Raw genomic sequence first — 17,237 nt, forward strand, 5'->3', positions numbered from 1 at the left:
TAGATATCAAGTCCCGAAAGTTGGAAATATTCTCCCTAACTACAATGGAGGTCTTGAATGGCTTCTACTCTTTGCCAAGCCCATTCAGAGTCACCAAATCATCATCCTCCATTGATACATTGATAGACCCAAGGGATTCAACAATGCCCTTGATCTTTAAGGCATATTCATTGATGGACATGCTTTTCTTTTCCACAGTATGCAACTCTTGATTTAACTGCTACTTCGTTGCCTTTGTGTTAGTCTGAAACATCTAAATCAGATTCTGCCACGCAGCTGCTGGAGTGTTTGCATCCAGTATGTGTCCTATCATAGTGTATGTGACACTAATTGAAAGCCACTACATGACTTTTCTTGCACCTTGATTCTAATCCTTGAATGCCTTTATATCTGCAAGAGTGGCGTTCTCCTCAAATAATTCTGGAGGCTCCTCATTGTCTCCTTCTACATAATCCCCAAATCCTTTACCCATAAGGAAATTGGTCATTCTGAACTTCCAGGCATGGAAGTTATTCTTATCCAGCTTCTCACTAACAATCTGATTAATTCTGTTAGACATGTTTTCCTGCAGCAATCAAATAACCTGTAAACAGACAACTTCTGTATGTAATACATCAGTATCTCCTATAACTGCTGCAAACAGCGGTACTTCAGCATAGCCTGTGTGTCACCAAATGTGTTCAGAGTACATGTACATACACCCAGTATCAACAATACATGTGCAAATCCTGTCTGCACTTCCAAAATGCACTGCTACACTGTAATAACCAGATTTTGAGCAAAAATAGTTCTTTACCAGAACTTTCAGAAAACTACCGACGAAAATACCCTGCAGTGACGAAACGGGGCCCGTAACACGTCCGAAACACGAATCTGGCCGAAAAAAAGTCATCCAACAAGCCAATATACCGGCCCTGTAGCTTCGCTCCCATGAAGATAGCTGTAACATACCCATCTTCACTAATAAAGAAATGTTCATGTAATAGATAAATTTATGAGTTTTTATGGTATAAATTTATGAGTTTTTATGGTATAAAAATCAATGATTTTATTATTTGAGTCGTTTATACTTAGAATCTTCGAATTCTGAGCCCAATTTGAAATCTGCGTGCGATTTTATCCCAATAAAGGATTTTACAGCATCCAAAACGGACATCGGATCAAGCTTATACGTAAATTTTAGTCATTTTAGTTAAAAAGCGACGACCTTTAAACCTTAATAAATGCATCACCGGGCGTCCGATAGACGAACGGTCTGAACCCCAACGACCAGGAGAACCTTCCAGACCAAAAAAAAAATTCGGTCCGGCACGCAAATCGAGGCGAGCGTCCCAAATTTGGGAACCCCGCCCTAAAATTTGGGCCGTACACACTTACTAGGGCGCCCATATGATGGCCACACAAGAACCAAAGGACGGTCGCCCATTGTGTGGTCCACACGTACCCCTACGTGGACACCCATGCTACCCTAGACCAGATAAGGTACATGCGTACCACTCCTTTCCCTGACAACTGACACCGTACCTTTCCCCTAGACCCATGCAGGCCACTGATCCATAGCCTTTGCTGGTACACTATCCTTTCGTCCTTGCTTTGCACAGCGCCCGTACCCTTACCCCTCAGCTATATAAACCCTCGGGGTGCTCCACAAGCTACACGCATTTCCACGCAGCGTATGCCCTGTTGTACCGCCGTCCGTCCTTGTGTACTGTACTTGCTGCAGTACAGCCGCCTCTTGCGGCCGCCCCTCTCACACCCCCTCATTTGCCTCTTTTCAGATAAGCCAATTTTCCTTCATCTTCTTAACTCTTCTCCCACGCCCCCCCTCCCCCCCGTGTGAATAGACTTACAGCAGCCCTCAGCCCTTCTCCCCTTTTGCAAAACGTTTTTGTCTTAAGGACATCTCACAATCCCCCCCATTTGCGTAGACTTTAATAAGGGATTTTTGCCTTAAGAAAGGGTTCATGCGTTATAGTCTTTTGCCTTAAGAAAGGGTTCATGCGCTATAGTCTTTTGCTCATACGGTGAGCAAATGATCTCAGAATTGAGATCCAACTGAAGCATTTCGACCGTGGCAGCGAGCCCTACAAGAGGACGTCCAAGATGGCCCCATCCCGAAAACGTCAGAATATTGTCCCGAGAGGAGCGCGCAACAACGAGATTAGAGAAGATGCCCCCGATTCAAGCTTCTCAAGGAAATGGTGGCCAGGTTAGCTTGGCTATATTTTAAAGAAGAGTTTTTTTTTATATTAGTGCTAATAAATGTGTATCTTTTCCTTTTTGAAATAATGACATAAAATTGTATGAAGTTACGAATTGTGTGATGCTATATTCAATAAATTACATTGAAATTGTTATCTTTAAAGAGTGCAAGTTTTTCCTGGCTTCAACGCTAACTTCGTTCCGTGCTTGTGTAGCCGAGCGGCGTCATTAGCAAAGCTCAAGAATGGCCCAAGGTATCCCTCATACCATTGGGAGAATAAGGTTTGCCGATTGAGACTAGAGGTTATGATGCTGCCTAGTTCTGAGGGCCCAGGCTAGTGCAGTAAATAAGCCCACCCTAGTGTGCAGACATCCCTCTGAGGGACGGGAGGATCGAGCGATGGAGCCTGAGAGGGCGACAGGTCGGCTTGAGTCCTCGCCAGCAGCAGCCGACGATGAGGTGTATGGTCCCATAGGGTTTTGCCTAGCATGTAGAGGCTAGAAGGACGAATTCTAGATCATCGGCAGAATAAAGGAAAAGAATAAGAGAGCCGGTTTGGCTTGTATGGAATTGATTCATGTATCAACTTTTTATATATATATCTTGTCTTTGGCATGATTGTATTGTGTAAAAAGGCTGTTTTAACAAACCTTGTGAAAAGGGCCGTAATTAGGAACATGTTTATTTATGTCAAACAGTGTGGTAGGATTAATTAGAAAACAAATTGACGCGTGAGTAGGGTGGAAAGTGGGAGGATGGAATGCCCCGATGGCACCATCCTACGGATGGGTGGACCCGATTAGTCGGGTAGCTTTCCAACAGATTAAGTGAAAGTCCTATGCTAGATAATTCGGTTCTTGGGCAACTCTATTCTAGAAGACTAGGTCAGCGGCTGTGCCTTGCATGGATGAGGAAAAAAGCGTTGCCTCTAGAAATAAAGTCTAGTAGTTGCCCAATTTATGATAAATTACCCTATGGGTGATTTGACTTTTAGAAGATCACGCTTTCCGTGTGGGATAGGACTAGGTCTTACCTATGAATCGTATCCTTGAATCTCTACATGGTCAAGGTGTCGATAAATAGGAAATTTTCTCCAAGTTAAGACTTAGTGGACTATCATAAGTGTTTCTCCTATTTTAGAAGGGGGGAACCTTACAATTGGTATCATAGCCAAGTTGGCTCCTAGGAATTGCCATTTAAGGACCGTTTTGCAATGAATGTTTTACCTAACATAATGCTAATTAATAAAAACATCCTACTAAAACAAATAAGTTGAATTGATATTTGAATGATTGTAGGAAGAGGAAGATGCCTACTCGAAGTTTCTAGTTTTCCAATGCATCTTCGAGACTGCTAGTCACTCCTCAAATTTCGAGTTCCGTGACACGATGGTGCAGATACTAGAGAAGATATCCCTCCCTCATTTCTCTCGTATTGAAAGAGGATGGGGTAGAGATTTCTGGAGTCGTGGGCCGAGATATTTCTTCATCCGAGCAGATCGACTTGGGAACCTTACCACCGATCTAAAGCGGATTCGTTGGATTGAAAAGTTGAAGATGATCTGTTTATTTTGGTTCATCGGTACCCCCAGGGCCGACACCTCTGTGACTATAGATGGGATTCGCATACCTCAGGATCGCTGGGTGTATGACCAAGTGATGCAGATCTTACCTGCTCTGATAGAGTAGCTGTGTTGGGGTCTACCCCAATCCAGAGTCTACCACCCTTACCATCAGTTTTCAGAGTCTTAAAAACTACAACGGAACCCCCATATTTCACCTATGTGGACCGCTCTACCCTTATGTCATAGTCAAGCTTAGGAATTTCCCTTGATGGCAAATAAGACTAATATATTAGTCTCAGATCTTTGTAATAAAACTCGTCCTTGTAAATATTTGGAAATAAAATGATTTCAATGTTTTACTCTCCAAAAATAAGCATTGTGCAAATATGAATCTTGTAATCTTAAAATTGTTTTTATATTGGTGGCCAGAACGATCACCCTCCACTTCCCAATGCGCTTTACACTGATACCCAGGAGAAGAAGCTCCTGCTCAAGCAAATGCGACCTCCCTCCTTTAAAGGAGAAGGTTCAAAGGTTGAGAAGGATGCTGAAGTCTGGATTGAGGCGATGGACAATTATTTCTCTACCGCCGGTACTGGAGTAGCAAATCAGTCTATGCTTGCACGGTTTCGCCTCATTGGAGATGCTAAACTCTGGTGGAAACAGTGGTGCCGTGACAAGGAAGTCACGGAGCATTCTCAAACGTGGGAAGACATCAAGCAGGCAGTGAAGGAAAGATATCTTCCCCCATCCCATGAATCCATAAAGATGAATGAATTTTTTAGTCGTAGGCAGTGCAGCTTAACTCTTGAGGACTACTATTCCAAATTTATCACTCTTCGGAAGTATGCCCCAGCTATGACTACTTCCCAGCAAGTGGCTCGTTTCTGCCAAGGGTTAAATGAACCCTTAGATTCCTGCCTTGAAGCAATGAGGCCAAGTACATTAAAGGATGCTCTCATACGAGCGAAGCCCCTTGTGAAAGAAATGAAGACTGACAAACCTAAGCATCAAAAGAGATCTTACCCTGAGGCAAATCCTAAAGATCAACCCTACAAGAAACCCCAACAGAATTTCCCCTACTACAACAGAGGGCGACAAGGCAACTCTTTTGTTCCCCGCTCGTATGCTGCTTCTTTCAGAGAAGGCCCTCTGTGTTTTGAGTGCAATGAGCCGGGACACTTTAGAGCCAACTGTCCCAAGATGGCAACATCATTTCCCCAAGGTAACAGAGGAAATCAAGGCCGTGGAACCCCTATCCACCAAGGTGCAAGAGGCGGGGGGCGTGGCAGAGGCCGCGGAGGGGCAGTTGCTAGGACCGCCTGTATTATAAGTGAAGAACCGACCTTGGAAATGGCTGAAGAAGAGCGCGCCACCGTCCATGCGGTAGTAGAACACCAAGGTCCGAATAAACAATTTGGTATAATCCAAACCCCAACCACTCATCACGGTAAGCCATTTCAGCTTTTGATTGATTGTGGCAGTACCCATTCATTTTTTTCTCCTAGGTGTTTGCAAAAATTAAACTTGAGTCAAAAAACAGCTGGAAGAATGACTCTAGAGTTAGCCAGTGGGAAAGAAGTAGTATCTCGCCACTCTATAGAAAACCTTGATTTTGAGCTGGGTAATGAGCAAAATTCCTAATGGCAAGATTCTAAAGTGGCCATGAGTCATGGCCACTTTAGAGTCTTGCCATTAGGAATTTATGATGGAATCCTTGGGATGGATTGGTTAATTGCAAACAAACCTAGCATTCATTGTAACCAGGGGAGTATCACTTTTGAAAATGAGCATGGCCAAGTAATATCTGTTTAGGGGATAACAGGAAAACCTAAATCCAGGGTAGTCAAGGCAAAACATCTTCTCAAGGGAACACGTAAGGGTCAGCAAGTTTTCTTAGTCAAGCTCAACAAAGCCATTGAACCTAGTATGGAGACAGAACCCTCTTGGCTCCAAGAATTCTCTGACATCTTCCCTGATGAGCGTACAGGGCTACCGCCTGTCAGAACCCTCTTGGCTCTAAGAAATCTCTGACATCTTCCCTGACAAGCTTACAGGGCTACCGCCTCCTCGAGAAATCGATCATGAAATCGAGGTGATCCCTGGAACTCAACCTGTCTCATTTTAGCCCCCCGGAGTGATCCGGCACACAAATCGAGACGAGCGTCCCAAATTTGGGGACCCTCTCCCATTTTGGGCCGTACACACTTACTAGGGCACTTGTACGATGGCCACACAAGAACCAAAGGACGGCCGCCCACTGTGTGGTCCACACGTACCCCTACGTGGACACCCATGCTGGCCCAGACCAGATAAGGTACATGCATACCACTCCTTTCCCTGACAACTAACACCGTACCTTTCCCCTAGACCCATGCAGGCCACTGATCCATAGCCTTTGCTGGTACACCGTCCTTTCGTCCTTGCTTTGCACAGCGCACGTATCCTTACCCCTCAGCTATATAAACCCTCGGGGTGCTCCACAGGCTACACGCATTTCCACGCAGCGTATGCCCTATTGTACCGCCATCCGTCCCTATGTAGTGTACTTGCTGCAATACAGCCGCCCCTCTCACACCCCCTCATTTGCCTCTTTTCAGATAAGCCAATTTTCCTCCATCCCCCTCTTGTAGGAGGTAGTGTTCTTAACTCTTCTCCTCCCCCCCCCTCCGTGTGAATAGACTTACAGCACCCCTCAGCCCTTCTCCCCTTTTGCAAAACGTTTTTGTCTTAAGGACATCTCAAAATCCCCCCCCATTTGCGTAGACTTTAATAAGGGATTTTTGCCTTAAGAAAGGGTTCATGCGCTATAGTCTTTTGCTCATACGGTGAGCAAACGATCTCAGAATTGAGATCCGACTGAAGCGTTTCGACTGTGGCAGCGAGCCCTACAAGACAACGTCCAAGATGGCCCCATCCCAGAAACGTCAGAATATTGCCCCGAGAGGAGCACGCAACAACGAGATTAGAGAAGATGCCCCCGCGGCTCCAACCCTCCCTCTTCAAGCTCCTCAAGGAAATGGTGGCCAGGTTAGCTTGGCTATATTTTAAAGAAAAGTTTTTTTTATATTAGTGTTAATAAATGTGTATCTTTTTCTTTTTGAAATAATGACATAAAATTGTATGAAGTTACGAATTGTGTGATGCTGTATTCAATAAATTGCATTGAAATTGTTATCTTTAAAGAGTGCAAGTTTTTCCTGGCTTCAATGCTAACTCCGGTCCGTGCTTGTGTAGCCGGGCGGCATCGTTAGCAAAGCCCGGGAATGGCCCAAGGTATCCCTCATACCATTGGGAGAATAAGGTTCGCCGATTGAGGCCAGAGGTTATGATGCTGCCTAGTTCTGAGGGCTCAGGCTAGTACGGTAAATAAGCCCACCCTAGTGTGCAGACATCCCTCTGAGGGACGGGAGGATCGAGCGATGGAGCCTGAGAGGGTGACAGGCCGGCTTGAGTCCTCGCCAGCAGCCGACAAAGAGGTGTATGGTCCTGTAGGTTTTTGCCCAGCATATAGAGGCTGGAAGGCCGAATTCTAGATCATCGGTAGAATAAAGTAAAAGAATAAGAGAGCCGGTTTGGCTTGTATGGAATTAATTCATGTATCAACTTTTTATATATATATATCTTGTCTTTGGCATGATTGTATTGTGTAAAAAGGCTGTTTTAACAAACCTTGTGAAAAAGGCTATAATTAAGGAACATGTTTATTTATGTCAAACAGTGTGGTAAGATTAATTAGAAAACAAATTGACGCGTGAGTAGGGTGGAAAGTGGGAGGATGGAATGCCCCGATGGCACCATCCTACGGACGGGTGGACCCGATTAGTCGGGTAGCTTTCCAACAGATTAAGTGAAAGCCCTACGCTAGATAATTAGGTTCTTAGGCAACTCTATTCTAGAAGACTAGGTTAGCAGCAGCTGTGCCTTGCATGGATGAGGAAAAAAGCGTTGCCTCTAGAAATCAAGTCTAGTAGTTGCCCAATTTATGATAAATTATCCTATGGGTGATTTGACTTTTAGAAGATCACGCTTCCCCTGTGGGATAGGACTAGGTCTTACCTATGAATTGTATCCTTGAATCTCTACATGGTCAAGGTGTCGATAAATAGGAAATTTTCTCCAAGTTAAGACTTCGTGGACTATCTTAAGTGTTTCTCCTATTTTAGAAGGGGGGAACCTTACAACAGCTCCTCAATCAGAGACATCTAATGCATGCTAGTGTGTGCGTGTGTGGGTTATTTGAGATCCCCACCACCACGACGAGGTTCCCATGGTGGTGTTGAGCTTGGAGACCTCAAGGGCTACGAGCTCGGCTATCAGAAAGATCTCCACGACATGTTGAGGTGGGTGGTTCCCTCGAAGCTATCTCTTAGCCTTAATAATATGTTCCCAACATGGAGGTTGAATCTCACAAAAGGAGGGCCAAAAAGAAGTTGATGAGATAAAGCAGTCTATAATCAAAACCCATTCTTATAGAAAGTACCATCAATCTATGTAAGTATTCAATAAAGTGCAAGCAAGCAAGGGAGAGTAGGGAGAAGAGTGAGGGCTCACAACTATTTGCAAGGAAAATTATTGTGTAGTTCTTGGCCACTATTTCTAGTCTTAAGAAAGTATCATAGATAAAAATCATAGAGAGTATCTACATAAGCTTGTTGCATGTTCATTTCATGCAAGTTTATAGGAGTAGGACGATTGGATTGTGAACAAACTCAAGGAAGGTGAGTGCGGAAATTACCAACCAAGTTCAATATAATGAAATGACAAAGTGTGCATAAGAGAAGAGACACGACCACCATACCTTGTCAACAAGAGGTGAATCCAGTGTTTATCCGCAACCTTGTTCTCAGGGTGAGGTAATCTTCTGTCTCCCGAATCCACCTTGTTACAATAAGTGAATCCCTTTGCCCTGTGAATTTTTTTAGAGGTAATGGATTACACTTTCCATATCCTTCATCTAATGAGTCAGAATCTCCATTTTCATCCCACCTTCTGTGATGACTTGGGGGATCTCGACCTCACACATCTGGTGACAACGGTCGGCTTCTGTCTTTCTTATGCAATTGTTCGGCTAACGAGGCCACTATGCCTTCTTCTAGCAGGTTCATCCTGTTATCTTGGTATTCTTGCCAACTTCACCTTGACCCCTTGGGTCATCCATTTGATCCTGTTGAGTGTCATGGCCTCTTGTCTCAAGATGTCTGTTGAGCCGCTCTTACCGAATCCACGTCGCTACCTCGACGTCAATTTTTGTCTCCCTTTCCTATTTGGGTTCTTGCTCCAACATTGCGGCTTCTTCCACATCAATGTAATCACCTTCTATTGCTTACCTTTTGGCATGTGTTGGCCCAACTCACCGTGTCGCGGTGTTTCCTGGTCTGATACCAAGTATCATGGGTTAGTGAGCTTGGAACGTGTTCTCGATCCAAGTTGCTTGCACGGGACTAGAAAATCCAGCACAAAACTAAAAACAAAGAATACTTGCTAAATGCTGCATATGATGATCTATAGTTCTTCTCGAAGAGGAGGACAAGCCGGCCATTTCTAGCACTAGAAAACTGAAAACAAGCGTCGGATGCGAGTTATGACAAAAAATGTAATGGGCTGCCTTGCCGAAAACAAAAAACTATATCACATAAAAGAGAGGTTTCAACCCACAAAATGAGATTGCCTGTATTCCAAAATGTGACAAGATTACATGAGAGATCACGAATGTGATGAGAGAAAGCTTATAACTATTCGAGGCACAAGATCCCTTGTCCCACAAACTGACATGTATCCAGATGTTGGTAGGAGAGGTCGAGTAAGGCCAGGCTACTCCACCTTAAGGTACTTCCATATAGATGCAACATATTCGAGGCACCCAAGCTCACCCCTCAAGAGCACCATGTGAGGCCGGATATAGAAATCCCAAGCCTCACAACGGCCACGATAGATAAAGAGCCATATAACCTTGAAAACTCATCTGAATATAAAGGATATTCTGTATTATTTATTAGGGTCAAAATTAAAAAAAAACAAGTTCGATTGAACAACCCCTCCTTTATGAGGTTAGGTGTCCCAATTTTTGGTGGACAGTCCGTGTAGACTCAACGTGTGAACCCATCAATACAAGACAACTGGCATAAAGTCCACGTTAATGTTACACTACAAGCGGGACTTTTTTTTTTGAACTGATTAAATCTCTCTTTCTCATGCATCCAATCTCTCTCAGACTCTCTTTTACACTCACTTTCTCACTCTCACACGCGCGCACACGCACATACAAGTTTCTTAACAATCACAAAGCGCACGTCCGTCGCACCTGTAAGTGAGCTCACCTGGTACATAAAAGTTGTTGCAATTCCAGATATCAAATATGGTAGAAGAAATCAAACAAACTCGTCCTGGTGTTGACCAGAATGCTACAACACACCAATAGGAAGATGACATGTGTCACAAATATTGGCCTGCACTACGTATGACATACGATGGAATGTTGGTCCTGCTTCCCATGGATGTTAAGATACATGGATGTCTGATGTGACTGTTAGAGCATATCTTTGCTGTTGCCTGGAGTCTTAATGAGTTCAAGGATTTGAACCACCTCTGCCATGGAGGGCCTATTGGAGGGCACTTGCGAGGTACAAATCAAGCCCAATTTGATGACAGGGAGAACTTCATCGTCCAAATAATCCCGCAGATTTGCATCCACACAAATCATCGGTTTCCCTTCATCCAGCAGAGATCTCACATAGTCACAAAGAATCACAACATCATCCTCCATGTACTCCACTGGCCTTCTCCCTGTGACAAGCTCAAGCAGCATTACCCCATAACCATACACATCACATTTCTCATTGATCCTTGAGCTCTGACAGGCAAACTCGGGTGCCATGTACCCTAATGCACTCTGAAACTTGCTGCTCATCAGGTACCTGTCCAGCATAGGAAGTAGCTTGGCCAGGCCGTAGTCAGCAATCTTTGGGTTGCAGCTCTCATCTAGCAACACATTGCTGGATTTCATGTTGTAATGTATCACTTGAGGATGGCATGAATGATGGAGATGCGCCAAACCCCGGGCGGTGCCCAAGGCTATCTTGAATCTGGTCGGCCAACTAAGGGCTGCATCTGCATGAGGTTTTTCATGCAGTCGGCTGTATAGATTCCCATTGGGAATGAAGTCGTAGATGAGTAGTTGCAGCTGAGGGGTCCAATAGTAGCCCTGCAAAGCCAACAAGTTCCTATGCTTGATTTGTCCCAGGAATTGTATCTCCTTCTCAAAGTCATATTGTGATTTCACCAAGCTTGACACCATCAGTTTCTTTATGGCGACCGTCCTACCATCAGCCAGGACAGCCTTATATACGGTGCCGAATCCTCCCCTGCCCAGCTCACTATCCTTGTTGAGCAAAGCATGTGCGCTGGTCACCCACTCCTCTGACCTTGGATCCGAGTTCTTTGAGAACATCACAAGCTTCCCAATGGGCAGATCCGAGCTCGGAGATTGTGAAAAGCTGTCCACCAGCATGTGAGAAGTTGACCTTGAGAGTGATCGGGCATACACATTTAAGATAAAGACTATGACCACACCTGCTGATATGGCAGCTGCTGCAGATATTGCTAGAATGGCTGTGGCACTTAACACAATGCGCCTGTGTCTGCTTGCCGCCCCCAGGGGGTTTGGCTCAATTGGGTTTGCATCACTAGAATTCGGATTGAGCACTATGGGTTTGGGCATGACACTTGGGCAGGTGACATTGACACTGGCACCACAAAGGCCGGTGTTACCGACAAAAGCAGACTCGTTGAATTTCTCAAAGTTACCATAGTCTGGAACTGGTCCCTCGAGCTGGTTGTAAGATAGGTTGAGTACCACTAGCTTTTGTAGCTGTCCCAGCTCTGGTGGTATGGTACCAGAAATGTTGTTGTTGGAGAGATCTAGCACCTCAAGTCTGGTCAAGTTGCCAAGCTCCGGGGGAATGCTTCCATACAAGTTGTTTTGAGAAAAGTTTCTGCGATCAAAGCCAAGTTCAAGTTAACCAAAATAGCCTTCGAAGTTCCTTGCAACATCCTAGCATAAGCCAACCAAGCCTTTGAGATTGCAATACTGTCAGAGCAACATCACTTGAAATAGCCTCTGAAGGACCTTACATTCTTTGCAACATGTTAGCATAAGCCAAACAAGGCTTTGAGCTTTATGTATGCATGCCATGCGTGCAGAGTGCAAATAAAAATAGACACTGTCAGAGCAACAACACTAGGAACATTAACTTGACATTACACATCTTCCATGCACATGTGGGGTGTGGACAGGAGATGCTCTGCCCATTAGGGACGGGCAGATGTGATCTTCCCTTTTAAGGGGCATGCCCCGAGTCTGTAAAGCCTCTTAGTACAGTGTTAAAGTATACTTTGACAACACTAGAAATATGGCATAGCATTACTAGATTGTTAAAGCATACACATGGCCAGGGAGATATAAGCACGAGTCAAGCCAACTTACATGTCTGTTAGAGAAGAACAGTTGCCTACTTCAGGAGGAATTAGGCCATTTAGCTTGTTTCCATCCAAAAACAGAACAGAAAGCTTGCTAGCATCTCCAAGGCTTGCAGGGATTTCCCCAACCAGCTCATTGTGGCTCAAGTCAATCACTAGAATAGCACTACCTTGGTTAAATTCCGGAATGTATCCGGAGAAGAAGTTGTAGGATATGTTGAGATACTCCATCTTGACACGTGAGGCAAGCTGTGACACAGCTCCGCGTAGTCGATTCTGTGACAAATCCAAGATCTGCAGAGACCCACATTGGCTGTGAAACACATTGGGAAGCTGACCTGTCAGCTGATTGTTCGACAATCTCATGGAGAGCAGGCTAGGAATGCATACATCGGGGATAGCGCCACTGAAGTTGTTTGAGCTGAGATCCAGGCTTTCCAGCTGAGCACAGCCTGAGAAACTGTTAGGGATTTTTCCTGATAAACTGTTGTGAGAGAAATCAGCTGTCTGAAGTGCCTTCAAGAAACCTATGGTGGAAGGAATCGGCCCATAGAGGACATTAAAGGACAAATCGAGCACCTTCAAAGAGGTCAAGCTTTGAAGCCACGAAGGGATGCCGCCAGAGATGAAGTTGTTAGCTAGGTTGAGGGTAGAGAGAGACTCCAACTTGTGCATTGAGTCAGGGAGCACACTTGAGATGAAATTATTGCTCAGATCAATGTATTGTAGCATGACACAACTGCTGATACTCCCTGGAATCGCACCTGAGAATTTGTTTCTCTGCAATCTCACGTCCACTAAGTATGGCACAAATGTGGGCAGTGCACCGGAAATCAAATTGTAAGATAAATCCAACACTGAGAGCTCTGTGAGTGCTTCCATACTCAGAGGTATTGCGTTGTTAAGGAAATTAGAGGAGAGATTAAGGACCTTGAGACTTGAGCAAGAGCCAAGGGAGTCAGGTATTGGTCCCTCCAGAGAGTTGCCTGCTAGAGATAGGTCGTGGAGGGCCTTGCAATTAGAGAAAAACTCTTCAGGGATGACCCCGGACAGTGCATTACTTGAAAAATCTAGAGATTTGAGAGAGGTGAAGTTGCCTAAAGCAGGATTAATGGGACCTGAGAGTACGTTATGACTAAGATCTAGCTTTTTGAGCTGTTTAAGCTGAGCTAGCGCTGAATCTATGGTGCCTGAGATGTTGTTATTTGCAAGAGATAGTGTTTGCATGAACTCAAGCTTACCTAGACCTCTGCCGATGTGCCCAGAGAGGGATAGTCCATACAGTTGAACTGTAATGACCCTGCCACTCTCTGCATCACAGGTTATGCCTGTCCAATTGCAAGGGTTGTTGTCATCCTCACTCCATGACCACAATGCATTAGTTGGGTCTATCAAATCTGCCTTAAATACTATCAGGCCCAGCACATCATCATTCAGTTGGAAGGAATTTGAGCTGCAGATCCCAACAAAGATGAAGATTAGAGTGACATACACATGGGTGCAACATCTGATACCCATGTTGACTCCACGATTGCCTCCAAAATTGTCAAACAGCTACATTTTTTATGCAATTCTGGTCTGTATTTCTCAATGTGAGCTTCATCTCACTCAAATTCTTCCCGTCTTCATCTGCTTCGGAGACCCATTGAGGTGCTGCTGATAAAATCCGACCTGCATTTATCTACTGAGACCATCCACTAGATTTTCATGAGGGTTTTTATGAACAGAAAAGCTGCCTATCCTCCATAAAGAGCTGAAGCAGAGCATGCAATTTGAAGAAATGGCTAACCAAGGCAATGTATACAAAGAACCATGAATGCGCACTAACGCAAGAAACAAAGATGGAAGCTTTAGCAAAAGGAGGGGGGGGGGGGACAGTACTCTGGGGCAAAGATGCTGAAACACAGACACATACACATACACACAGTACTCTGGAAAGGGGTTCTGAGCTTGTGATAAGGTAAGGGGGAGTACGAAGAGGATGGCTATGGAGACGGGGAAGAACCTAGAAGCTCTATGCAACAACAGAATGGAGCTGAAATTGCACTGAACTCTGGTACTATAGTGTATAGAGAGAACAAGAAGCAGCTCGAGTTTAACTCATCATGATCAGCCGGAAGCTCACTCTGCTCCCTGTGAGAGAGCTTTGCTTGCAAGCAAGCATGGCAGCAGGTGCAGGGGCGTTATGCCACCATGGACTTATTACTTCCAGTGTGGTGCTTTGAATAAGGGCTGTATGCCAGAGCTCGCTTGCACCCATATGCCATCGTGGACTGACGACCCTGCTGCCAAGCAGGCTTGCTTGCATGAAGGATTATTGATGAAGCCATATTGACGTGGACTCTGCATTGTTTGCAGTTTGCACCCGTGACCCGATGGTAACAGTTGGCATGAGATCATGGCTTTTCAAATTTTAACATGAATTATGAGAGAGTTATAATCAGGACTCCAAAAATTCAAAAAATTTCAAAATTGAAGGCCTATTATTAGATACCTTTGTTTTTTCATGTCAAAACCATTGCTGATCAAATTTTACTTGGGGTAGCCTTCTTTTGAAACCCTAGGGGTGGCCTTCTTTTCAAAGTAGTGACTTCATTTAAAGACAAAATAAATTATACACTTTGGTGGAAGTCCACTAAAAAGTTTTGCCTAACCAATTAGATCACCACAATCACCTAACCATGACATTTCTTTACAGACTATGACCATGCCCATGCGTTGATGTGTTTGCTAACTAGAGCCCACCAACCACCGTTCTAGTTCCGGACGGAATAGCCTAGCGACATCTCTCAGTTGTAGGACGCCTTTTCTGTGTGGGCATGACCGGGGTCTGTAAAGGGTATTGTCGCCCAGCAATTGTTTATAAAAAAGGTGCAGTGTTTGTGTTAAAAAAACAAATTTAGCAGTGTTGTGAAATTTCAACACTGAGAGGGCAGTGTGAGTGGCAGAGAGAATGGAAAAGTTTGTTGGTAGGGAAGCACAAAGCGGACTAATGAAAAGGCGCCACGATGGCTACAAGGTACAGCTCAGCCACACAAGTGCTAACATGGAAGTGCTCAACCAAGCCTCAAGGTATTGCCACGTGGGCAGTTTGATTTCTAGCGGGAGCTGGACTGTACAAGTAGAAAGGCTGCCAAAAGCAGGGCGGTGTATTTTGTCTGATTGGTTGGGTTGGCTTTGTGAGAGTGGGTGGTAAGGCGCTGAACATTTGGGGTTGAGTGAGGTGTGGTAGGTTCACGAGGCTCGCAGTTCAAAATCGCCCCTTTCCCTTGGAGCTTTCCTCGTGGTAATATTCCGGTCTAAAGGCAGCAGTCTCGGTTCCTTAAAAGAAAAGGTTAAAAAGGAGTTGAAAAGTAAATCGCTTTGGGGAATGCCCTCTTGTCCTTGTAGGCCACGAATATATCTAAGCCTAGATCTTTAACGTGAAGAGTGCCTTTGTAAATAGAATAATACAGCTAAGCGCATGTCATTTCAAAAGTGAAAGGTGTAATAGACAAACTTACCTGTGTTATACGCAAACATACACAAGTTACAATAAAGTCAATTGATTGTGTATTTTATTGTAATAACCTTTGAGTGAGTCCAAGATCTATTCTCAATTTTTACAACCCTACTAAAGTAATAAGTCACCTTCGATATCATCCATATTCATAAATCGCTTGCTCATTACACTTTAAATTATGCTCGTTACACTCAAAGACGGATGAAGTCCCTCATTGCATGTATTTCTCTTTACAAAATCTTGCTATCATAGGAGTATGACATTTTATTGAAAAGGGAGAGTGGGAGGAGAACAAGAGAGCGTGAATAAGACCCATTGAACTAACAATCATAAGCAATTATCAATATAGATGTGTAAGTCTATAATTTTTTTTAAAAAAAGATCGTGGTTTTTGGAGTCTCTTTCAACAAATCAAATGAGGTTGTGTAAATTACAAGCAAAAAAAAAAAAACAAATCAAAACAATAACACACTTGTTAGTGGGGTAACTTAATAGATAGCAATGTGGGTAACTTAAATAATAAGCAATAAATGGCAATGATAAGGAAACTGAACTCATGCATGTGTTATGTAGGTTTACCACATAACATAGTTAAAAGCACAAAGCATTTCTACATTTGGTTTTCCATGTGTATAGATTAACTTCAAGCATTTGGTCCCTCTTCCAAATGTAGATATGATCAGTATCCCAATCATGGACAAGTCTTGCTTCCCACATATATATGATCGATATCCTAGTCATGGATAAGTCTTGCTTCCCACATATATACGATCGATATCCCAATCATGGACAAGTCTTGCTTGGGTCTACCTAAGGATGCAGCCATAAGAGTTAGGCTGCTGAGCGAAGTTCATCACCACAAATGAGTGGGGGAAGCTCACGCTAAAAGTTTTTATTTTAACATTCCGTGAAAGTCTCATATGGGATTTGTGGTGGCCCCATCACAACCACCTTCACCATTAGACTAAAAGCTTTGATTTAACATTCTGTAAAAGTCTCATATGGGATTTGTGGTGGCCCCATCACAACCACCTTCACCCTTGGACTAGTTTGTTCCAATGTTGGTTATATGGTGGCCTGGCCCAACTCTCCATCCTTGGGCACCACCCTCACAAGATTGGGCGCCTTTCTCTCTTGGGATCCGAATGGTCACTCCCATCGTCATGTGCAGGATACGATGTGCATATATGTGTGTATTCATTGTGCAGTGAGACGCTCTATACTCAACTCATCGACGATTCCTCTCCATGGAGATTGGCTTATCATTCTTATTAATTTCATGTATTTAATTGTTTATAAGATCTTTTTTTGTTATAGTACATGTAAATATACATGTTTCTTTTATAAGAGTTTGTTAATTTCATGTATTTAATTGTTTATAAGATCATTTTTTGTTATAGTACATGTAAATATACATGTTTCTTTTATAAGAGTTTGTTAATACAAATGATCGAATGCACTTACACAAGAAAATTAATACAAATGTATAA

General features: G+C 43.8%; 1 protein-coding gene across 1 annotated transcript; it reads right to left on the reverse strand.

The window, feature by feature from the left end:
- Positions 1-10,091: 10,091 nt before the first annotated feature.
- LOC147641375 (uncharacterized) lies at positions 10,092-14,645 on the reverse strand. Its single transcript, XM_086820889.1, has 2 exons — positions 12,253-14,645; positions 10,092-11,761 (listed from the first exon to the last, which is right to left on the reverse strand). The coding sequence occupies exons 1-2, from the start codon at positions 13,761-13,763 to the stop codon at positions 10,297-10,299; spliced, it is 2,976 nt and encodes a 991-aa protein (XP_086677015.1). The 5' UTR covers positions 13,764-14,645; the 3' UTR covers positions 10,092-10,296.
- Positions 14,646-17,237: the final 2,592 nt, after the last annotated feature.

The sequence above is a fragment of the Cibotium barometz genome, chromosome 2, assembly GCF_041138505.1.
Source record: "Cibotium barometz isolate CiBa-2024 chromosome 2, ASM4113850v1, whole genome shotgun sequence".
Lineage (NCBI taxonomy): Eukaryota > Viridiplantae > Streptophyta > Polypodiopsida > Cyatheales > Cibotiaceae > Cibotium > Cibotium barometz.

Coding starts and splice junctions, on each gene's coding strand:
- LOC147641375 (XM_086820889.1), bottom strand. CDS start 13,763: ATGGGTATCAGATGTTGCACCCATGTGTATGTCACTCTAATCTTCATC. Junction 11,762..12,252: donor TGTTCTTCTCTAACAGACAT/GTAAGTTGGCTT, acceptor CTTTGATCGCAG/AAACTTTTCTCAAAACAACT.